The sequence below is a fragment of the Folsomia candida genome, unplaced genomic scaffold (assembly GCF_002217175.1).
Source record: "Folsomia candida strain VU population unplaced genomic scaffold, ASM221717v1 Fcan01_Sc006, whole genome shotgun sequence".
Lineage (NCBI taxonomy): Eukaryota > Metazoa > Arthropoda > Collembola > Entomobryomorpha > Isotomidae > Folsomia > Folsomia candida.
The window spans coordinates 1,453,156-1,477,893 of NW_019091198.1; the positions used below are offsets into that span (position 1 = coordinate 1,453,156).

The 24,738-nt window shown below is 37.5% G+C and overlaps 1 protein-coding gene across 1 annotated transcript; it reads left to right on the forward strand.

Annotated features, from left to right (window-relative positions):
• Nucleotides 1-1,333: 1,333 nt before the first annotated feature.
• Nucleotides 1,334-23,199, forward strand: LOC110851356 (G1/S-specific cyclin-D1). The gene is made up of 6 exons (XM_022099097.2): nucleotides 1,334-1,887; nucleotides 3,022-3,234; nucleotides 5,748-5,907; nucleotides 12,147-12,280; nucleotides 19,517-19,723; nucleotides 20,115-23,199. Exons 1-6 carry the CDS (start codon nucleotides 1,585-1,587, stop codon nucleotides 20,238-20,240), a joined length of 1,143 nt encoding a protein of 380 aa, XP_021954789.1. The 5' UTR covers nucleotides 1,334-1,584; the 3' UTR covers nucleotides 20,241-23,199.
• The last annotated feature ends 1,539 nt before the right edge of the window (nucleotides 23,200-24,738 follow it).

Below are 24,738 nucleotides of genomic sequence, written 5' to 3' on the forward strand. Positions count from 1 at the left end.
CGAGCTTCAAAACATTTAGTTTGAGGAAAAATGTGGTGGAAATCTAAGCTATTTGTAAAGTTTTTTATGTATTGAAGAGAGCCTTAGATTTTGTTGTAGCGAGGTCTCAAATTTTCTGAAGAGAGAGATCTGAACAAAATTAGACACTGTGCGGTGAGTCTTCATTTTATCAATTGAGTATTTTAAACCTGCTGAGGTGAAATATTATTATTATTTATCTGGAAGTATTCTGGAAGTGGAACGAAACCGTTAAGAAATTTTATCTAAAAAAACTCTATCATCATTTCAATTCTTTAACTGTTGGTCATTGATGGCATATGAATTGAAAACGGCTCCAGTTGTGCAAATACTTGCTCACATCAAATCATTTTCTATACAGAATACATATTATAAATATGTATACTAGGTACAAACTCCACTGCAACTTCCGCAAGATAAGTTGTAGATTGTGCTTACATATATACAATTTTAAAAAACGGTATGGATGGTCTCTCTCTCTCTCTGACAAATTCTGAGAATCCGTAAAATTATAAAGTAGTTATTAACTTTCAAGACCTGCCCCAACATTGTCAAGACCTAAAACTCTCACCTAACTCCAGCTAAGGCACTTTTCTTCTTCTTTTGACTTTTTTGACTACCTGTTGTGTTTTCATTTAGTCCACCGACCGATCCCTATTATACAGAGATTCGACAACAATAAAAACCACCAGACCACGTATCGATTCTGGCATCATCAGAGCCTTCTTTCACCATGTTTGGCACCTTGTTCATTATTATTATCATTTCCAGTTCCACCTTGGAAGGTTATCCGAGAACAAAGAAACTACGGCCCGCATGAACTTGATGGTTCTTCAATTGTTGCGAGGCGCTACTCCTCCCTCAAGATCATCTCAAACTTCATTATTTCACAGCAACAACAATAACAAAGTCCGAGGCTGAAATGCAGTCAGCTACATGCATTTTAATAAAAAAAACATGCAACAAGTGGGTGTGGACATTTTACACATGTTAACCTGAAACCAATTTGATTTTCTTCATCTCCGAAAGCTTCTCCGACTTGGAAACGCGTGAATATTTTTCAAGGATGAATGTATTTCTGCGCATTTTTTCCCCCCCTGATTTTTTGTGCGAAACATGAACAATGTGCTGGGAAGAAGACGAAGTGGGCTTGAATGTATAGGATGGAAGTTTGCAAAAATGTGTGGATGGCTGAGAAGAAGGAGCTCAACAAGTGGGACGACGACGGTGATAAAGCCGAAAAGCTGCTGCATCCCTCCACAAATCCTCACTCACTGTATGGACCAGTGATGGTGGTAGTGGTTGAGTTAGCAAGGTGCTCTCTACTAAAAGTATATGCCATCCTGGTTATTCAGCCAGTGCGAGTTCAGTAGTGCTTCGTCTCTCGCTGCGAGAGGATCACACCGAAAGCTCTCGTCCATCGTCCTCGTCACGTCTTCTTCTTTTTCGTCACCACCACCAAGAGTTGTTCCAAGTCGTCGCCATTGTCGCCATTTTTTTAAAATAATCGTTAGAGACTTGTTACTTAGTTTTTTCCAGTGTTCGTGAAGAGCAAAAGAGATCAGGATGGATTTACTCATGTGTAGCGAGGACATGATGCCGGAAACTCCAGAAGGGGTAATTCAAGGGCCAGGCAACATGAGTGAAATCCTCGCCCGTCGTCAACTCTCGTGCGACTTAAAGTTTTCGAACGATGAGCCTGGTCCCCTCGGTCACACGGATCGCAACCTCCTCGACCCCAGAATGTTACACCACATGTTAAAGATGGAGGAAGTTTTGCACGAACAGCTCTCTCCCATCATGTTCACCTACCTGCAGGACCAAGTGACACCCAGAATGCGGCAAGACACTCTCTGCTGGCTGTATGAGGTAGGTTTAATTTTTGGATTGTTACTTTTTTTAAAGTTTCCTCTTCGTCATGTGTCACAGTGTCGGGATGAAGGACTTTCAAGTTTAGTGGAATGGGGGAATTCATGGGGCATGAATTATGTGCTGGATAATATGGTGTAGGCAAGTGTGGAGGTTGTGCAAAATTGTTTTTGTGCTTGCACGGCGTTAGAGTGAGCCAAGTTGAAGGCAGAGCTATCTATGTTGTAGGTAATTTGGGTTTTACTGGGAAGATGCAAAATGTCAATGATTTGCTTCAAGGCCAGACTTCACCTACAATAATATCCACATGCAAACGTATTGCATATTAGATTCACAACACGTTTAAATGCCTCGTCGTCAGTGGTGCAGATTTTTAGTAAGGCTAGTCAGTCCGGTATGTATGTATACCGGCTTTAAATGTCTGACTGTCTATCCTGTGCTCTGGGCTGAGACGACGAGGATGAAGCAGTTCTCTGGGATTGCAGAATTGCATTATTGGATGCATAAACATACCTCCCTGCACTTTTTGCCAACTTTAAAGAGTTGCTCTCTCTCTCTCTCTTCTCCTGGAGCATGGCGTTGGAGAGATGATGGTTTCTTTTTGAACTTGAAATAATCTTGGCTTGATCATCGGGCCGATGACGATGTGGATGCAGCAATCAATGTTAAACAAGTCGAGAAAAGAGTTAGTTAGTTAATGGTGCTAAACTACTATTAAGAAGAAGCAAAGCAAAGCAGGAGCGTTTATAGTGTTTGCTATTCATTTATACCGGGATTGTGATGGTAAATATATTTGGAATGAAGTGCAGACATGCAGACAGCCAGAGAATCATTGTGTGAATGTATGTTGTATATTATGCGGTTTATTTCATTCTAGTTTGGTGGGAAGATTGCTTTGTTGAAGGAATATTGCGTATAGATGGGTTGAATAGCGATGGTTTTCATTAACTGCTAGTCTCGTAATTTAATTTCAACATGAACTAGATTGATTGATTTGAGGGGATGATTCACTTAATGGACGGGTGGGGTATCATGGGATATAAAAAAGATGCCATGATTGATTTTGTCTTGTAGCAAGTTGAACTCTTTAACCTCTCCTAATTGCCAATTTAATGTTTTGTCTTCTTGTTCTAGGTTTGCGAAGCAGAGGGATATCCGGAGGAGGTGTTTTTACGCACTTGTAGCTACATTGATCGAATCCTCAGTGTTTATACACTCGTACCTAATCAGTTGCAACTTCTTGGAGTTGTTTGTATAAGTATTAGTTTGAAATTCCATGGAATTAATTTCAAAATGGACAAGCTCCTTTACTACACGGCAAATTCAGTTCCTAAGAACCTGATTTCGGTAAGTTGCAAAACAATACTTTAACCCACCCCCTGTTTTAAGACAGTTTTTTCTTGTATCATCCTTAATTTCAATTAAGTGGAGAGATCTGGCCGGATTTTTCATACATATCGCCCAGCACAACCAACTTGTACACTACAACATGCATTCCTCCTCCTCCTCCTCCCTTTTGCTTATCCATTCTCTTTGTCACACATTGACATAAGTACATACGCAAGATATGGAAATAGAACTAAATGTACAAAATCCTACTGAGGACGGAAACGGAATATCTCACCACCAAAAGCGTCGTCAGTAGTCTGAGAGAATGGTTCTGTGATAGACAGAGTTCGTAGAGTAGAGTGGAGAAGAAGTTGAATGAAAGCCAGAAATCTGTACAGATTTGAACTGAAACAGGAGGAAGACTGTGGTTTTGGTTCCGCTTGTCTTAACACGAATGAATTAGTTCAATATACATTTTAAATTTTAATTCTATATTTTTAATTATCTGGTATCAATTGTTATCAAGACATGAGTTTGTACTATTGATTCAATGAGAGAGCACTACAATTCAAGAAAGCCCTGGTAATTCTGTCGGACTAAGCATGTACCGTACAGCTTGGTAGATATGTAAGACATTTCTTGAGTTCTGGGAATCCAATACTTTTCTCAAACACTTGCCAATTTCTGACCGCAGTTTTCTCTGTGAGACAACCAAACCAAATTATTTCGGTTCACGTAATCGCCATTACATTCTAGCAGTGTGATTTGATTAGGGGGCTTAGATTATATGTATCACCCCGTGGAAAAAACCAAACTGACCACACAAGAATGGTTGACCTCAATCTATCTTCAATGTAATTGATCTTGGCATAGATTTAAGAAATATGAGTAATCTTGAATGGACATGATGATGGTCAAAGTGAGAAAAATCTCCAGGCCCACCTTTAAGGTGTAAGGGTGGTGATGATCACTCACGATGCAACTATTAAGACATGAAAATACACCTCGAGATTCGTGGATGGTGGCATAATAATGATCGGGGAAAACTAGTGTGGCTCATCGATAGGTGAATCTTGTGTGTAAATTTGTCCGAAACACTTTGTTTAAGTAAACGGAAGCACGAGCAGGCCATTATTGACAAATATACACCACCCTCGATCAACCAGTATATTATTTAGTTTCGAAGAATACACACATTTTTTGATGGCTTCAAAGTAACTAAATCTTAGTATTTCTTCTTGCTAAGCATGTATTTAGATGTTAGGTTGTTAATATCATCCTTATGTTCAAAAATCTCTGTAATCTATAACAATTGCAGCTAGATTTGAAACTGGAAGGATTGTCAGACAAAATTCAATCAATTATGCAACCTTAGCTCAAGCAAGGATCCCTCTACAGAGGGTTGAGTTAGGAAAAGAAGAATGTCATATTTCAAGTATTTTCAAGTTTAACTCGTTAAATTCATTACATATTCCCATTTCATCGTTGGAATTTTTTGAGAAAGTTTGATTTTTAAGTGAAACCAAAGTTCAAGCCTGAATTTTAGCCACATTGACTCATTCCTTGTGTAATTAATTTTGATGGTTATTATTTCGACGATCTGACTAAATTGTTTTTTCTTTCTTATGAAAGAAACATTTGATTCGAGTAAAAAGTTGCTATTTGTTTGAAGTAGATGAGGACGAAAATCTCATCATTCAACAGTGAGATAAGTGCAAAGTGTAATTATGGTTAGCAAGCATAAGCACATTCATTGATAGCCACCGATCGGGTTAATGCACTGATATATAATATATCTAAGCTTATTACTCTCATGATTAATAATTCATCCAGAAATTGACTTGAAGTATGTACATACGTAAAGTTAGTTAAATGATGCCAATACATTATGTTGTTGCTGATACGCAGGAGTAGGCAGGCAGTAGTGAGACATTGTAGACAGGTTTTAAACTTTTGTCGTCATGTGTTCATCAGGGGTTAGGATGAGATGAGACGACTGTATTTTGTTTGTTCTAAAACTGTATGGTGATATGCGCAATTACGTTTTGCGTGCAAACTCCACCGAGAGTTCTCAGAGAGATAAATATATAACAAATTAGTATGGTTGGTGTGGAGGTTTTGCTCATAATGTCCACCCATCTAAATTTTATTGACTTAGTACTTGCTAACTTTAAAGTGGATTAGATTGTATTGCAGTTTTGGTTCAATGTTGTTGTGAGTACGGACGACAACTAAAGTCATATCATATCAAATTTGTGATGATAACAGTTTAGTTTACTTATCGGTCGGCGCTCGTAGGCCAGTCGCCAAAGTGATTATTATACCCACACACTCCACCTCATCATTCCTTCTCCACAGTCAGTCAATCATTCAGTCGAGTGGAGGCCAGCTCATTGAGCTCATCATGAACGACAAAAAAATATATATTTGTAATTTTTCTTGGGATTATTACTAATTTGAATATAGTATAAGCATTGTTTGTAAATATTAATGAAATTGACTTGACTTGATTTGTTTCTTTTTCTTTTTAGGATTGGGAGCTTATGGTATTGTACGGGTTGAAGTGGGACATGGCCACAATAATTCCTACCGATTTTATTCAAATGTTTGAAGCGATCCTGCCCAGTTCCTGGTTCGAAGACAAAGTGATGCACCAACAAGTCTCAGCCTACTTATCTCTTTGTGCAACGGGTAAGATTATCACAACTTTTTCAAACTCCTTATCTTGCTCTTGGTCCACTTGCACCCACAAACTTAACTTTAAACAATTCGAATCAATCTCACTTTAGGGATCGATTTTTTTTCTTATTCCGCAGCTTGCACAATTTGTATTGCTTTCAATCCTTGAATGCCTGCTTTGATGTTGTTGCGCGGTCATTAACTTATTCATATCATAATCACATTTTCAGCAGAACACTATAATAATGCATGTATGCAGATAAGAATGTATGAATGACGCCATCCAAAGTATGAGAATTGAGGATGCAATATGACACGTGATAAACCTAGAAAGTTCTCAAATTTTGTAAAAGTATTGAGGTCATCGCAATAATCGAGACATGGATCGGGTTTATTTGCAATTTCCTGCACTAAATTCCAGTTTGTTGGTTTGGCTTCTTAATTTATTTTCACTAACCTGATTATCACTGAGTTTGGCTTATATTTTTAAAGAAGGTCAAATAATAGATCGTATGTTTGCGCATAAAATCCAATAATTTGTGATATCTCTGTAGGCACACACAGATCTAATAAAATATAGAAACTCTAGTCTCGTTATTCCCAAAGTGTCATGGAATTCTGTATCCCACTTAATGTCGAAGTACGCCATGTTGTAAATTTCTGCAAAATGTTCTCCTTGTTGCAAAAAAGGTTCACTCAATTTTCTCGGACACGTTGACTTTTATGTATCTCATGCATGCTATATATGTATGTTGTATACCTACTCATGTCTTGATTGGCCTTCTAAGCAGTTGTCTCATAATTTGATGCCAGTGAGGTTTGTACAGCCTTGTAGACGAAAGTTGAATCAATTAGGCCATATGGCGATACAGTCTTACTTGAGTTGTTGTATCTATGTTTATGCACCTGGTATTCGCCTTTGTCAACCATTCTTACATTTCAATTCCTGCAAATTTACAGAAATAATCTATTTTGATCCTCTATAAATTATATCATCGTTTTATCAAAGTGAAAATGGTGGAGAAAGTGAAAATTTTTTATTTGATGATCGAGACCTTGCTAACTTGTCGTATAGGAATATGTAGGATGACACACTAACTTAAATCCAATTGTTCGACATATTGTTAGTATACAAGATGGCTGACGTGGAGTGGACGAGATGCGCATATATTATCATTAGGTTGTGCAAATTATGAAGAAGTTTGGGGTATCTTCTGGATGCAACAGGTGGCAAGGGGAGGTCGAGTCGTCACTACTTGGTGTATGTAATGATGTGAAATATAATGTTTTGTTCCGTGCTCTTTATTGCCTGGCTTGTGCTCCAAAAAAACAGTATGTCTGAAGAATGGCGTCTGCTTAATTATTTGCGAATATCTATAAATTCAGGCATTTATTGCTTATTTCTCTATATATCCAGTATTCAGCCAGCCTATATTCATCAGGCTGACTGGGGGACAGTCCAGATTTTATCCATGCTGATTACTAAGAACTACATATTCTGATGGAAGCTGTTTAATTCTCGTAATAGTTTTGCAAGGTGATTGAAGGTCGGACCTTCTTTCTTTCTTCTATGTTTGCTCTCATGTATTTATCACTCCACATCACACCTGTCGCATTTTAGCTCGTGGTCAGCTGCCAATTTTCAACTTTTTTGTCTCGTACTTTGCATTCATACTTATCATAAGCCTTCGTCGTCTGGTTCCTTACAGACAATGTATTATGAAAGTAAAGGGTACATGTCACAATTTAATTTTGAACCGACTTGAACTTGTAGCATGATTAGGATGGGATGGATGAGATCATACCTTGGATAATAGTTTTCTTTGCTACTACTTATCATCAAAATCTTAAATTTTTGATGTCTTGTGAATATAAAGGGGGACAGAAGGCATGCGAAAAGTCGCAATGTGTCTATTTTCATATGATATGATATCCCCCTCATCTTGTTTACAAGAACAACACTTTGGTACAAGTATGATTTTTAATGCATGAAGTTGAGCAGTAGAAAAGTGCCCTGGTTTTATTTATCCAAAGTAATGGTGGGAACTGTTACCCCTTGGCTGTGTGTGACTGACTGTTCCAGTTCGCTGCAGGAGTAGCAGTAGTAGTGAGCACTTGGGTTTGCTAGGTCGTATCTAATTAAAATTCAGCACATCATGTCATAATGCTATAAGCTCTTGGTTCTGCGAAACAGGGGATTGAATCAAATATTTTCTTCATGTTGATGGGATAAGGGGTGAAAAGTCGTTTCCTTCACGAAATCTTCCATCCCTCGTCGTCGTGGTCATGTGCTACTACGAGTATGCTCTATATGCTGTATACACATAGCAAACAAGGGGTCCTGACCCTTCTTTGAAGTTCAGGTTGAGCGAAATCAAGCTTGGATTGTCAGAAGAATAATGGGAACAGGCTCAACAAAAAATCGTGTTCAAATTGAAATTCTCATCGAGTTGATGGAAAAAGGAAGGAACCTTGATCTATCCATGTACCTCTACTGCATCTGATAGTTACAGTTGTCAATTAGACACAATCTCATCTCAATGGGATTCGAATGGAACTGGAGGGCCAAGATCTGGGAAGAGTGGGGATGTTTCTATCTGCAGCTTTGATTCTGACCCTTCTTCTCCGTTTAGATTTCATACCTGGGAAATAAAGAGCAGAAAACCTCGTTGATGCTTTATGATGTGGATAGAATACTAATCAAAAATGGTTTCTCTCTCGGATCTCTTCCGTGTACATACCTACCTGAAAAGAGGAGATTCACTTTCAGTTTCGTTTTTACAAAATAAAGTGTAAAATGAATGCAAGTTTTGCAAACTTTGTCTACAAATCTGACCCAAGGTTTTGTTAGGGGTGCATAAATATAGCGAATTAACATAATTCATGAAAAAATGTCAAAGTTACCGTTACTTCTTCCCCGTAGTCGTCGTCTCTATTTCATGGTTTAAGAGATTTTAATTAGCTGTTCTCCAAGGTATTTTATTGCTCTGCATTCCTCCCCTGAAATAAAAAATGGAAATAATTCCATCCAACCAACCACAACCAAAGAGCATTGGACAGGTATGATATCAGCAAAGGGAATAAATCTTTTCGCCCTTGTCGGTCCTTGGTTATGTGCGAACACTATAAAAACATCCGAGCTAATATACTAATAAGATTATTATCGTGTGTCTTACTTGTGCTGTAAAGTTCATTTAACGGGGACACATGTTGAGATGTTTTGAGAATCGAAAATGAATCTTGTCTGTAAGGAATCTTGTGAGATTGTTGCATACCGGGTCCTGCATGCGGAGGTATTACATAATGTGTTGCACCAGTGACACACTGTACAACATCTCTGATTCACTGCTGATACCAGTATCATCTCGTACATCTTACATCACATGAAATTTTGTAATTTCTTCCAGCGCCCGTGGAAATTCTTTCCTATGTTTTTTTTATGAAATGAATGATTAACACGGGAGCTCACCACGGGAGAACTCTTGATTGCTTTCTTGCCGTAGAGAGAAAAAATGGAAAGAAAGTTCTTCTTCTTGAAGGTGCGAGGAGCACCGTTGCATGTTGGTGATTAATGCCAAGTACCTGCACCAAGTACCCTTGATAGATATTGGAGGTCTCTCCCTCCAATGGTTTAAACAGTATACATTCTTCATGGTAAGAAATATTATAGGTGATGTTAAGCATGCACATAGCAAAAATTATTGAAGATGTATGTATTAAATTTTGTGCGATTATCCACATTTTCTTCTTTCTGAGAAGAAAAGTGTACATTTCCAATATTGTTATGCACCCATTCATCTCGAATCGAATGAAATTGAGGGTGGCTTCGATGTTTCTATAATCTAGAGAGAAAGAGAGGGAAGGCCGGCCGGGTGCAAGAGAAGAAGTGCATTTAGAATAGACGATTTCCTATATTTGCAGTTGTCGCGTGCCAAGGAAGCTGACCCGTGCCACAAAAGTCGTCTGTTCTATTCCTCCATCAGCTAATGTCATGACCATAATAGTAGTGGTAATAATAAGCATCTGAAGAATAAGAACCAACCTTTTTCAATTCAATTCTCCAGTTGTACGAGATAAATTCTACAGTGCCAAATTCGCTCAAGCCGAATGGTATTAAAATGCGTGTATTTTTACGATTACCCTCTTCTGTATAAGAAACCATCCCATAGGGAAGGAACTACGAGGTGTATGTAGCAGGACGGTTGTTGGTTTAAATGGAATAGTATTAATACTGCTCTCACGTCTGCCATTCTTGCGATTACTTGAGTCAGTGAGGCAGTCAGTTTTATAAAAACGGGGACGAAAAATGGGCCAGGTGTGCAAAGAAATAGAATTGACAAACTTCTTTCACTTTCCTTTCCCCACCACTTATGACTTGTTCACCCTCCTTCCTTCCTTCCTTCCTTCCTTCCTTTTTCTTCCTCCCTTCATGTTTCACGTTATATACGGCTCAAGTGATGACCCGGTCTTGGATCTGAGTTTAATATCTTTTTTCCCACATGCGTGGATATACGTATATCCTCTGGGAACGAAGTCAGAGGATCTTATATAACTACGACCCATCACCACACGCATACCTATGCAGTGGTCGTGACCGGTCTCAGCAGTAGTCAGTAACCTACGTACCTCTCTTTCAATCCTTGAATCGGAAATAATCAAAACTTGAATTTATGAAAGGAAATAAAAGAAAGACCTTTTCCTTCCTTTCTTTCGTATTCCCCTCGTCGTGTACGCACACCTTTCCGCTCACAAGTTTTGTGTTTCTTCATCCATGGAATTACTGTCTTGTTGCCTCATGCTCAGCAGTCGTCGTCCAGGGATGTCTGTTGACAAAGATAATTTGAATCAGTCAATAATGTAACTCAATGTCTTCTCATGTGCAGACAGTTCAGCCAGCTCAAGTAACGTAAACCTGGCTGTGACTAAAGTAATTACGACGAGTATTGTGCCTGCTTGGTTTGATTGACTACTATGTGACCGTTGTAACATGCTACTCATAATTCTCAGTCTAGTGCAATTTAAGGAGGGCAACTTAATTTGAATAATAATAATGGTCGTTCCCTGTCTTCTATTCCATCACTCGTGTTCTATTCTAATGTGAAATGTGCTCTATATTATGCGCGTTGTGTTATGTTATGTTTCTGCATATTTACGAAAGAAAGACGTGCATAATATCATCATCGGATCGGATGGATAGACTATGATAATAGCACACTTGCAGTTTATACACACTTATTCCAGGCTGCTGAAGACTGCTCCTCACTCTGCTGATAATTGCTCTCACCAACCACCACATCTGCATCAAAAGGCCACTACTACTGACTATACATAAAGTGAACGAGTTATGTACTGTGCGGGTGGAGCTTAAACCTACGGCCTCCTGAAGTACCTTGTGCTGAGACTAGGGTTTCTCGTGAGTTTAGCTCCATTCGCACAGCACATAACTAACTCACTTCAAGTTTAACTAACTATATACACCAAACTACTTTTACTTTACTTTACATGGTGATTATTGGATGCTATGGCATAGTTGAGCTAGTTGATGATGGGTTTTGGTTGGGTTGCGTGCAAGGGAAAATTATGTTTAACTCAGTTTACTTTAGTTAGTCGTATGGTAATTTAAGATTCCCTTCTCCGATTATTCCTCAATATGTCAATGCGAGGAAATAAAGTATAAGCAACTCTCCTGCTACATGTTGAAAATGGTATAAGTGCATACATGGCTGCAGCCTGTTGCTTGGAGGAGTGATTTGAAAATTTGAATGTATGTACCCGAACCAAAATGCTCTTTGTGATCTTGTACGAGTTCCATGCATGGGTGTGAATGAGCACTGGACTGAGTTTTGGTTGCTTAATATGTATGACTGAAGTCTTTCATTTAGATTTCTTGTATTCTTCTTTGCCTCATTTTGCATGCAAATTCTAAACAGAACGACGCCATGGAAGTGTCCTTTGTCGGAAAGCTCTAGATTCATATTTCTATAAACCACTGCATACATGCTCACTCTGTGCTTTGCTGTATGGCGAAAAGTTTTATACTGCTTTGCATTTCTGCTCTGGTTTCTTTATTACCACTAAACTGCATATATTCCATATACTGCTATGCATGATTTTCATGTGAGACACAATTTTTTTGCCTTGCATCTAGCACACCACTACCGCTACTACCGGATAAATAAAACACATTAAAAATCTTCTTCATCTTATCTGTCAAAGTTTTAAAACATCTTGGTTTCCCTTTACTTCCACAGATTGTAGCTTCATGCTCCACACCCCGAGCACCATTGCAGTTGCCTCTCTGTCAGTCGCAATCAGTCATCTCATCTCCAAAGAGGTTGGAGAAGAAGTTTTAGAGCGATTTCATCAACTTACACATATCGACAAGGTAAGTATTACTGACAACAAATGGTGCTGCCTCAGTGGATGATGATGATGAACTTCCAGTCCTGTCGTTACTTTGCTTTCCTTCATTTAAACTTATTTCGACTCAGCATACCTTCATCCATGATAACATATATTTTTGGCTGCTTACTGTATACAACTTGCATCACCTCATCGTTGTACAAAATTGTACAAGACGCATATGGATGGACCAATCAAGTCAATATGGTGGTTTGACACATCTTTGAAATGGTTGCAATTCGGCAATTTTTCATGGGTCATGTAGGTTGACAACTTTACTAGTGATTTCACCGTTGTCATCCCATAACTATTGTCTTGTCATACCACACGTTACGCCAGGAATAAACTTTAGTTGGCTCTTTCTTCATTTTCGTATACATACATATGCTGGGTTGACTTGGCTTGGCCGAGGTTCCAGGATCGGTAAAATGAGTTGTTTTCTGTGAGACCACTTTTATGAAAAATCTCATCCATCAGTCACCCAGTCAGAACTAACAACAGTCTGTTCAAAAAATGATGAAGCAGGTTGGTAAACATATCCCCCATCCTACCAATTTAATCTCCTCGTTATGATTTTAGAGTCACCAAAATTGATTGGTTTTCCCACTTGACTTGGTCTCTCTATTTTTCGGATGAGGAATTCACTGTGGTTGCCGAAAGTTCAACTCGACATCATCATCTTCGTCATGTGTATGTACCTGCATTGTGTTACCCGATATCCAATAGCTTTTAGGCATGAGAGACGTTTTTTTTATCTCGGAGATATCATCCCTCCACTGACTTTTTTGGTTTTGTCAAGTAAAACCCTTGAATAAATGCCTAGTTATGCATTACAGCAACAGCGCAAGGAATTTGTGCATTCTCAGTTTACATCCATGATCTTGAAGTAGGAATCATCGTCATCTCCTCGTCCGTCCTCCTAGCAATAATGCAATCTAGACTTTCCCCTCCAATTGTTATACTCGGGCGTGCATTGTTTGTTAACCTACTTCCTATTGTACACATGCAGTTCTATAATTTAGTGAGGAATTTGGTGGAAGATGCATTAGATGTGGACAGCGATTAAAATTCTCTAATACCGTCTTGGAAAGATGACGATAGAGAAGTGGGGAGAAGGAGGATGCCGGGTTTCATTAATAAGTGTTTCGTTCAATTGAGACGGTGAAAGAATATGTATGTGTTAGAGATGCTTCAATACTTAAATAATAGTGCGCACATACATATTCATGCACTTCAGCTGAACTTTCGATTTCAAATGGAAATAAGTGAGTTTATTATCAAGGATCAGGAGTGAGAGAGAGTTTGAAAAGTGGGAATAGAGAATGACACTTGAAGAATATGGGGAGATGAGATAGGCAGCATAAAAAATTCTCCAAGAAGATGAAAAAAATCTTATCAATTCAGAAATGCCTGACCCCAGTCACCATTTATTTTGTTGTAACCACCCCCTGAAAAGTTGGAATAGTTGATTCGAAATTGTTACGCTGTGTCAAGAAGGATTGGATCGCTTTTTATTATACACTTTAATTTGATTGTCCATTGTTGTTGAAGTTGCAGCTCATAAAAATTCGTCATTGTATTGTGATTGCTTCGCATTTCCTTTAGCACAACGTCAAACTATGATGCTGTGTGTGTGACTGTCGTGCTTTGGAATTTCCAGTGGATCTTAGTAAATTATAAGTGTACTGAACAAGCTCCTTGTAGCCCTTTGAGTACTCAAATTGAAACACAATAACAGTACGCAACGTCAAGTTCCTAAGGGTAGGTCAGTCTCAAAGGATGTATGCTTGATTGGTTGTTCTTGTATTAATGAGTAGGAAATAAGTTCAAAGTTTTTAGCCCAAGTTTTGTGGAGAATAATGAAAATAACAATTGTGAGTTGAGTGAGTGGTTTGGTAGGTTGAATGCAAAAAAGTTGTGGTGTTGGTTTACCAAATTCCACAGTTTTGCTTCATGAAACCACGGCCACCTTAAAATGGATTGCCATCGTCGTCGTGTGATGTCTTTTACACACACACACAAATGTGGGAAAGTAGCGATAGGGACGAAGGAAAGAGGCGACTGAAAAGGACGGTAACAATGTGGGTGGAGTTGTTCTTGGAGATGTGTGTTATCTCGTGTAGGAATCAGTCAAAGTATGTGATGGTACGTACATACATTTATATGGACATTTGTGCGGATTATGAAGGTGAAAGATGAACCATTCAGCAAAAATATGTCTCCGTATTGGAGCAAAACTGTATGAGGGCAGTCGTCACTGGTATGAATGAGTAATATTTGAGATGATGAGCTAGACAGCAGACGCCGTCCCCATTTTTCAACTAATCAGTCTTCTTGCCGGGCGTTTGAAGAATGTTCCCAAAGATCGGTTTCCATTCCATGGAAATCTACGGTACAATATAATATGCTTCTTGAGAATGAAGCGATGCAAGATGTTTTGTGCTTGGTTGTGGGAGAGAATAATGAATGAATTTCATGAATGAGTTGCTAGTCTGGGATAGCCCTCAAATATGTTACTTGCTGCTGGAAGGTAGGAGGACTTCACTCTCTGGAAGAACAACAACAAGGATTTCACAGTAGGTTTTGGTATTTACACTCTGGATGTAATATTTGCCAAAGGTTACGTTACGTTACTTCATGCTGGTTAAGTTCTTCCAATTTCAATATGTAACCCTGATAGATTATTATTATGCGAGATGCATGTGCGTATGGAACGTGTATGAAGAAGTATGTAGGTATACGGCATTTGAGCAGGGGGCTGGTTCCATCGAGCAAATCCGTTCTCTTTTCCCACGACCAACAAACTTTATTGCTAACAATATACCTTTGCATGCCGATGTACAAGTGTTGCGTATAGATTCTTCTGGAGATGCATGGTGTGGTGGTTATTAGTATCATCTCATTTAATATCCGAATGGAGGAAAGGTCGAACATATGAATGACCATGTCTTGTTTGTGGATGTGGATCCCAGAACCTTCTGTCGCCTTCTTCATCTCATTATTAGTGCCATTTACGATTTTGGAGTAGACGTGGCTCCTGATATATATTTGTGGATGGATGGATTGCGGAAATTTTGTCTTTGCTGTGAGATTTACAGTTGTGTGGCCAGAAATTGTGCTCTCAACTGTACTTATTTAGTATGCATATATGAAAGAAATGAGGGCTAAAGTTCCAGGGAAGTGCAATTGTTTCTCTTTTGGAGTGGAGAACAAATAAATAACTGAACTTTGTACGGTGCGGTGCCATTGGGTGTTTATGAAGTAATCCTTCTCGATAGCTGAATGGAACTCTAAACACATTTACATGTACACGCTTTGCAATTTGTCAATAATCATGTCTTCGTGACTTTGTCTTCGTTAAGGTTAATTATGACATTTAATATCTCCCAAGTGCTGAGCTTATTTATGTATTGAATTTCTCACCATGTATGAAATATTGCAATATACATTCTTTCCGTATTAGTTTGTGGCGTATCAAAGACGTGTAAACGGCTGCTGATTTCTCTGAGCAGAAATACATAAAATGGTCTAAGATTCCTGTCGCCGGCACCTCGCTGTGTGTATGAAACTGTCCCCTTTATATTCTCTTTTTGTTGCATTCTCGTACCTCATCATCCCACGACGGTACAAGTCTGCATGCGAAGGATACACAAAAGAGAGTCCAGTAAGTTGTCGTATGGCACCATGCATTATTCTTCTTATGGGACCTGGTGGCTGATTACTTGGTTCCTGATTTTGAAGCGTTTTGGTTATTGGGGCCACCCCTGCAGTTTTCACGTTGGGTTCCTTGTCTTTTCGCCAAAATACACAGGTTCTCTCCCAACGCAATACATCTCAGGCTCCGCCAGTCCTTACACATTCTTCTTTGTTGGTGTTGTTTGTTAGTTACTCAAGTCTCACTTTTCCTGAATATTGGTAGTGTGTGACAATCTCTCCATTGTCAATTGTATGACATAATGGGCCTAAAAAGACGTGAGGGACAAAAGCTATGTATAGTTGGTTGCTTCAAACAAAAAGAGATGAATGCAATTCACTCGAACCACAGAACGCCAATCAGATTGAAATATATTTGATCAATCCAGAAAAAATTACATTATAGTTTATTTATGTGGCATGAAACAAGTGACTTAAAAAATTATATGGGTTTTTGTTTCATGCATATTTCAACAACTTTTTCACACGAATGAGTTTGTTTCGAGTCGTCTGAGCTCAAACCTTTTTTTCTTGTGGAGCCTTTTCATCCACATTTCTTGGAATTATTATTAAAACAACGGGCCAGACCAGACCACTTTGGACTTGGCAAACGTTTTCCCACTGATGACTTATGACTTCCCCAAAACCTAATTTGGTGACCATTTGATCTCGTTACTGTCCTTTAGAGAACCTTTCACTTTCCACAAAATACACTCCTTGATTTTATGTGTGTGTAAGATATGCACATATGTATAAGCTGTTTTGTGTCGCCGACGACATATTTGTTGTTGTTAGAGAAGCACATTACATTCCCCTTTTCAACTAATGTTGAGATGTTTATTATTTGATTCATATTAATGTGTGGTTGTAATGTATGGTTGCATAATAACATGCTCATCATACTATGTGGGATCTTGTTATGCTAAAAAATGCGTCCACGTTAAGAAAAGAAGGAATTTCAGATTCGTCCTGTGGGCTCAGAATAAATGTTGTCATCTTTGTCAACTTGTTCACTCAGCAGATGATCAAGAAGAGCATTGAAGGCTTATTTAGTAAAGGATGAAAAGAAAGCGGTCTGTTTTGTCCAGAGTCAGGTTTTGAGCAGCAGTAGAGAAGGCCTCACCTTTTTGTTAAAGTCATCCCGTGGAATTTCGAATCTCGTCTTCCCCTCAAGTTAAATAAATGTTGATAAGTGTGAAAGTATTTATTTGTTGACGGTGAAAAATTCGAAGCAAAGGAAGCAGGCAACTCAATACCACTATATTTGCTTGTTTGCTGCTTTATGTTTCACATATTTACATAAGTATGACTTACGACTTGTTAGTAATCACTAGATTTTTGTGTACTTCATTCATAACATACTTTAGCCTAGAATTGGGTGCATTTTAGTTTAACTTTTATACAAAACTTTATACAGTCTAGAATTGGAGCCGATACATGTTTTTTCTTCTATTTTGTTTGATGATGTGGTGATGTGACTTGTGAGTTGGTCAAATTGTATAATTTTATGTGCAAGGAGTAAATAGAGTGTGACAATCACATTTTATGTATAATCGCATCTCTCATCGAGCAAGCGGAGATGAGGAATAATAGAAAAATGATGTGAAAATGTTTGAGTACTTGAGTTGGTCCTGTTTCACATGATTATTTATGTTGTTATTTTTATTCTATTATTAGTAAACATCATTTCAAGCTGTGACTAACTGGTAGCAAGTGTAACAATATTTTAAAATAGGACAGAGCTAATAATGATTGCTCCATAAGAAGAGGTAGTGGTGGCCCTTAATACCGTTGGTAGCTCATTGTGGGTAGCGTGGCGTAGAGTCACGAGGGCCCTGGGAAACATTCATTTTTGAGCTAAAAAAAGTGATTTGAAACTTGAGACAGTATGCTTCGGTGTATCGGCAAAGGGCCCTTCTTAAATTATGAAGGCTGAGTAGTTGGATACAGCAGTATCAACATTCACATAAGTGGAGGTAGTTGTTCTGCTACTCGATATAGAAATCTCTCCATACGCATAAATATAATCTATGTGTATAAAGGGGACTCATCATACATGGACACCCATTTCACACATACTTACATCAGAATCTAAGCATCCTCAGGAGCAGTTTAACTGTTTGTAGGGAAATTGGTGTTGATGAGGAGGACTTGACTCAGCCTGTGAGAACTAGGCTAGGAAAGGGAATGTTTTAGGTGGGAATTGTTGCATGGAACTTGTTGATGACGATGTGATTGCGTTATGTTTCTGCCCATGACTTTGGTGATCCATCGAGGTTCCTTTAGCACACACATTATGGAGGGAGAACGAGGAGGGTAAAATATGGTGTACCAATGATTTCTGGGTAAAATCCCATGTTTTAAAACATGGGAGTAAAACGGAATTGTAGCAGTCGGAGAGGAAACAAACTATATATATGATCTATAAAAATTTGTTTCTTTAAGACCCGTTGTTTTATTAGCCCTATGGTCCTTGGTGATCGTCAACTTGTTCGCTCTTTGCCTACCTCCCAAGATGTTTCCCCAGAAATAAAAGTGAGTAGGTTAAGATGCGAACAAGTTAACAATGTTTAAGTTCGAGCGTGGCACAAGAAAAGGTCCACCACTCCAATGTAATAACAACTTTTAAAAATTAGGCTGGTCTCTGAGTTATGTGCTGAAGTGGTGGGAAATGCTTATTTAGTTGACCGATGATATTTAAGCAGGTCCTCTTTCTCTCCGTTAAACTTGTATATATGGCAAGGCGAAAGGGTCCAGGGGTCACTTGGCTTTGTCTTACGGTAGTAAAGGGAAAGATTTTTATTTGTGCAGTAGAGGACACACAAACTTATAATATGCTATTAAACCTTATACGTACATACAACTGGAGAGAATGGGTGAGAAAATTTCCCGAAATAGTTGACAGCCCATTAGCTGTTGTTATCGTGCAAGTTCATTTACTCTAATTAGACCAAGATTTGGATTGGTGTTGAAGTATAATGGCTCTTTTGTCACATCTTGGCCTTAAAGTGGTCTTTCCCCTACACATGCTTGCCTATACTTGATGACATGACTTCAGTTCTGGACTTATGTACTACTTCCGTCGTCGTCCAACGAAACCGTGGCGGCGGTGCCTCATTGTATTTTGAACTCTGTTGTTGTTCTTTGCCTCCTTCAACAAATGTCTACTTACAAGACTTATTGCCACCAATGTTTACTGCATATTGCATCCCACTCGTAAACATAGTGTTCCACTTCATTCATTAATTTGAAAAAATTCTTCTTATGGTCCTTTTTTCGAGCCTAGAGTAGGAAAATGAGTGACGACGTGACCATAATGTTACATGTGCTGTTGTATGTGGGTGGGAAGGCCTGTGCGAGTAGGATAAATGAGGCGTCAATTCCCTGTCAAAATTGGGACAAACATTTCACTGACTTTTTCAAGCATTGTTATGTAGTTCTTTATCACCCCACATTTCCCCGTCGTAAATAAGTACATATGCATTGGCAAAAGTGTAGTCCTAATTTTGTTTACGTTTTTTTTCAGGACGTAATCCGCAGTGTAATGGAGAAGATTCAGATAAAACTAGCTCAGTCTATAATTCCAGAGGAAAACCTGACGACGGATTGCGACCCGGGTTTGAACAACAACAACAAAGTGATCAACAAACATAACGTAATTCAATTCCACAACGATGAGCCCATGACGCTAGACAAAATTGAGGAGTTGTGTCAAGCGGAAACGCCAACAGATGTAAACGACTTATTTTTTTAGTTTATTACTTAATGTTTGATATTAGATTATCGACGAGTAGAATTTCATAGCAAGATGAAGACTACATTAGACTCCAAATTTTTCTTTTTCCATGACCTTTGATTTTAATCTTAAGAGTTTCTAAATTTGTATTTCAACGTTTGTATAGATATTTCATTGTTATTGATAACCTTAGCTAATTCTAACATAGCTGATTATCCTTTTGCTAAATTTATTTGGGGAAAACGAAATGCTAATGTTTTGCATATTGGATTTCGTATTACTTTGCTTATTTTTTGACGTTTTTTTATGGTTGCTAAATTGCTGAAAGGGTTTTAATTTACGTGAATGTTTTATAATGTATTTTTTCTTGTTTGCTTTTCATTTATAGAGTCAGAGTCAAATCCAAATTCACGTGCGAACAGAACCTGCTGCTGTAACTGCTCTTTCTCCAATGCCTGCTGCTGCTACCATTGATCTTTATGCACATGAAATTGTTGATTATTCAACGCTGTAACATCAGTCAACCAACATAGAAATTACCTCTGACTTGTCTCTCTCACCCTTCAAACTCCCACTCCTTCTAAATACCATAACATAGCACAATTGACTACCTGTTTTTTATATATATTGTATGATTACATAGGAATAGTTTGATACAATACTTTAAGTAGATTATTCTTATGACAGAGTTAAGCACGAAATCTTTAACTTCACTGACTATTGGAACCAAGAAGTCGCAGATTTCATCTTGTCAATTCCAATTCAGTCTAAACCTAGCGATCTACCTCAGTTGTAAGAAAACTAACGTACCTCTAAATTACTTTCATTCATTGCACTGATAATTAGTCAAACCATTACACCAGAAAAATAGTAGCACGTATTCATATATATTCATATACACACACACATATCATTAAATAACTGACTCAACTTTTTTAACATTACTACTAGTTCACTAAGCTAAATAATAGGGTATAGAGTTGCTCATATTTTTCACAATTCAATGTGTCGAGCAGTTTACTTGCGCATCGTTTGAGATAAATAATGCTAACGCAACTCACTTAATATAAAATAATTAAAAAATGAGGGGATAAAATGTATGGAAGCGCACTAATGCGTCTACCAGAACTGGACATACATATATATGTAGTATATATGTAAGTTGTTTTTTGTAAGTATGAATTTTTTAATGTTTGGCATGATGGGTGACTTTTGGTGAAATTCCGAAAGTCATTAAGCCCTACTTCAATTGCCCAACGAGGGGAAAGCCTTCAACGCTTATTTTGGTTAGTTAAAACAATTAATTCACTAATTGTTAACATTTTGTGTAGATTATTACTATTAATATATTATAGCTTGCACAGTTTTTAGGCTCATTATTATTAAGTTACTATTATTTCATATTTACTTATTACTATTTAGTCGAGAGTCATGAAACGGCAGAATTGCAAAAAATTAATTTCATATCTTCTGCAATATAAAGTCAATATTTGAATAATGAAATCTCATGCAGGTACAGAATATGCCAAGTACTTAATTGGTCTTCAAAAGTTATCGATTAACTTATCTTTGATTTTGGCACGTGGCTAATTTCGGCTCCGCAGGGAATTTAAATGCATTTTAAAACAAATGTATACTGATAGTCATCCACAGTCATTTAGTAAATAATTTATTGTACAGTGTAAACATACACAAACCTTGTATATTTATTAGAGTAAGGCATATGGTGGCAGTAGTATTTTGACCGTGTATTATAAATATTTCGTCAATTTATCCATTCATTATACATGTCGTCTGTTGTATATTGTAAACTTTTCCTTCAAGTTCTTATTCATTCAGGTGTATCTTAATTGTTGCTTTTGGTGCCTTTTCGTCCAACTCGTATAAATATTTTTAATGATTTTTTTGTCGTCGTCTTCCTTCCTTCAAGTTACGGTGCCTAAAAATATTTTTGAATTTATAGTAAACATTCAACTAAACTCGAAGGAGCGACGGGAAAAAAGGAGTAGAAATTTTCAGCATATTATCTTGCTCAAGCGTTATCATTCATATTCTCTTGATTTCTCTAAATACTTCTTAATAGCCTTGGAGTTGAGTAAAGAAGACTGGTAACTGATACTGAAATTATTAGACTGAATTTAAATAATCGACTGTTTTGCATGAAACATTAATTTGTCATCGTGCACGTGCTAGCCTCTCCTAAAAACCAATTTGATGGTTGCATGTCGAAAATTTAAGAGGGGTGAATGTGATTGCCTTCATCGTCGTCATATTTCGAGAAGAAAAAAAAACAGCAGAAATATCGTCACATGTCCGAAGGCTGACATGTTTTGACGCGGACTGATTATATACACTTTATGCAATTATGGCATTATGTGCTACTTAGGATGTGTGAACTCTGAATGTTTATAATTTTTTAATTACACGTACCTCCACACATTTATATATAGTTAGGAAAAAAAGACAGAAAAAAGTAAGAAACACTGCATTATTAGTCATCCTATTAACAACAACAACGCTAAGGACAATCAGTTAATTCAGCTTTGAAACAAACAAAATTAGTGCATACTATTATTTTTAAGTACCAGATTATCTTATGTTACATGTTGCGTCTGCTACAACGATTCACTATCATCACACAGAAACTGTAAGCTTATAAGTTGGTGTATGTAAATACCAAAGGTTAACAATATCACATTATTACATATTATATAATTAGGTACATACCGACTTTCTTTCAAATAATTCCGCTTTAAATTTTCGAAAGTGGGAGAGTGAATCAAAATTTTTTTGTACAACATTTGTCTTTTTGTGTGTTAAATAAATATTGGGTATGCAAACGAACAATTTGTGTGTGTGTGTGGGTTATTTTTAGTGTTTTACATTTTACGCCAAGATTCAGATTTGTATACCAATCTGACTTCTGGTCTGTATTGATAAAGACTGGAAAAATCGATTTGCTTAAGTTTAAAGGCAAAGTTACTGATTTCTCTCTTTGAGATTTTATATACTGTGAATTTATATTAAAAAAACTTATTACGTTGTACACTTACACACAGTGCCTTCCGGTTTGTTGGTGTGTTATAAAAATTATCGCCGCAACAAAGACTTTTGTGCCTCCTCTTGTATGACAAAAGTTTTTTCTCCGTCGTCAAATATTCTATGTAAGGCAACTTCATTAGCTTTAACTAAAATTTAAAAAATTATACAAGATATATGCTCGACCTATTACACAAATTACATACAATAACTCGAAACTCGCTAAAAAATAAAGAAAAAAGAGATACAACTCGCGAAACCTAGTACGTACTAGTTATCCTATTTAGAATAAGATATAATTGGAGATAGAAACATCAGTCGCATATTTATAGCTCGCTTACATGTAAGTAACACATTTATACATTTTATTGTAAACGTATATATATATATAGTTAAGTTACTAAAGTACGAATAAATGTTGAATACACTTAAAATACCTGAAAAATATATATACATATATAAAAAAATCAAAATCTGTGTAACTACTTTTCAATTTCATATTCACATTCACATGCGTCATTTTCCTCGGTGAAAGCATCATCATCATCCATGTATTTACATACTAATCCATCATCACAATTGTTGAGCATCACTATTTCGTTCATTGCACAAAATGAAGTTAAGTTATGAAAATATTTGAAGGGTTGTGAAATTTGGTCATCTAAAGTATCAAGCAACCAAGAAGACTCTCCGGCAACGTGGGAACTTTCTTTTCATCATTTAAAATCTGGCTCTTTTTACTCCCTTCGAACAAACTTGGTGTTCATCTCGACTGGATTTATCAACCCTTTTTACTTTACACGAATAAACGCCAAGAGTTTCTCTCTGGATGCAACATATCCAATGTTGTGTTAGGCTTGGGAGGGTCGGGTTCTCGGGTCGCTGCCTGCACTACATTTCACGGGCTGTTAACAAACGGAGTGAAAAAGGGTGAGAAAAGTGAAGGTACGTGTGCTTCCGACTTTTTAAGAAGCCTCTGTATTATTATTATGTAATGTGTGTCCCATGGGAGTGTGTGTGGGTGGTTTGCTTGGAGCGTCCTCTTCAAGAGTTTGGTTACGATTAATAAGCTTTCCTTTATGCATTCACCCCCTTGTGACGTCATGGGGACAGAGGATTTTACATTTTTGAACATGTACTCGATGTTTGAACGATTTAAATTAATTGGGATCGAAATCCATTAAAAACCCATATAGTCATCATTGCAAAATGAAATCTCTTCCACATCCAATCTCTTAAGAAATGAAAACTATGCAGACAGACACTAATAATTTGAAATATTTATGACGCAAATTCCAGAAATAAAACCAGGTATGCAACAACAACAACTATTTCGGACAAACCCAATAATTTGCGTCACATCATTTTCACCCTATTTTCAGGTACTTTCTTTCTCTCGCACAAACAAGTAGTTTTCCAGTAATTATATTACAAAACTACTTGTTGATGTTTGACAAGGAGCGAGGGACTAGTTTACCTCTTAGCTGGCTATATTTAGTGGCATGACGCTTGTTTTCATCTAATTCTTAAACATCAGTGGAAAGGCAAAATAATTCATTAGCCATAAGTGCATAATCATGAGGGTTTAATAATACGATTGTGTCCAAGACTCTAATGATAATTATTAGGTGGTGATCAACCCAGCCCTCTGTAATTATTTCACTAGCACACGAAAAAAAGGGAGACAAGGGTCCTGATTTCCATCATTCCTCCCTCTTCTGGTTGAAGGTATGCACGTTGACTGAGGAGTGACTACACATAACTACAGACTGAATGATCGCATATATTTCTTCTGCAGGTCTTAAGTGAATTTTCCTCCAGGAGGATAAAAAATTTATAACATGGCCCTTTCCAACTGATTAAAAAAATACCTTCATTGATTCTAAAATAGTTGGATTCATGCAGATAAGTGCAAACAGGTAAGCAAGTCCAGACATATGCATGTCCTTTTTAACCAAGGAGCCAAAAGTTAG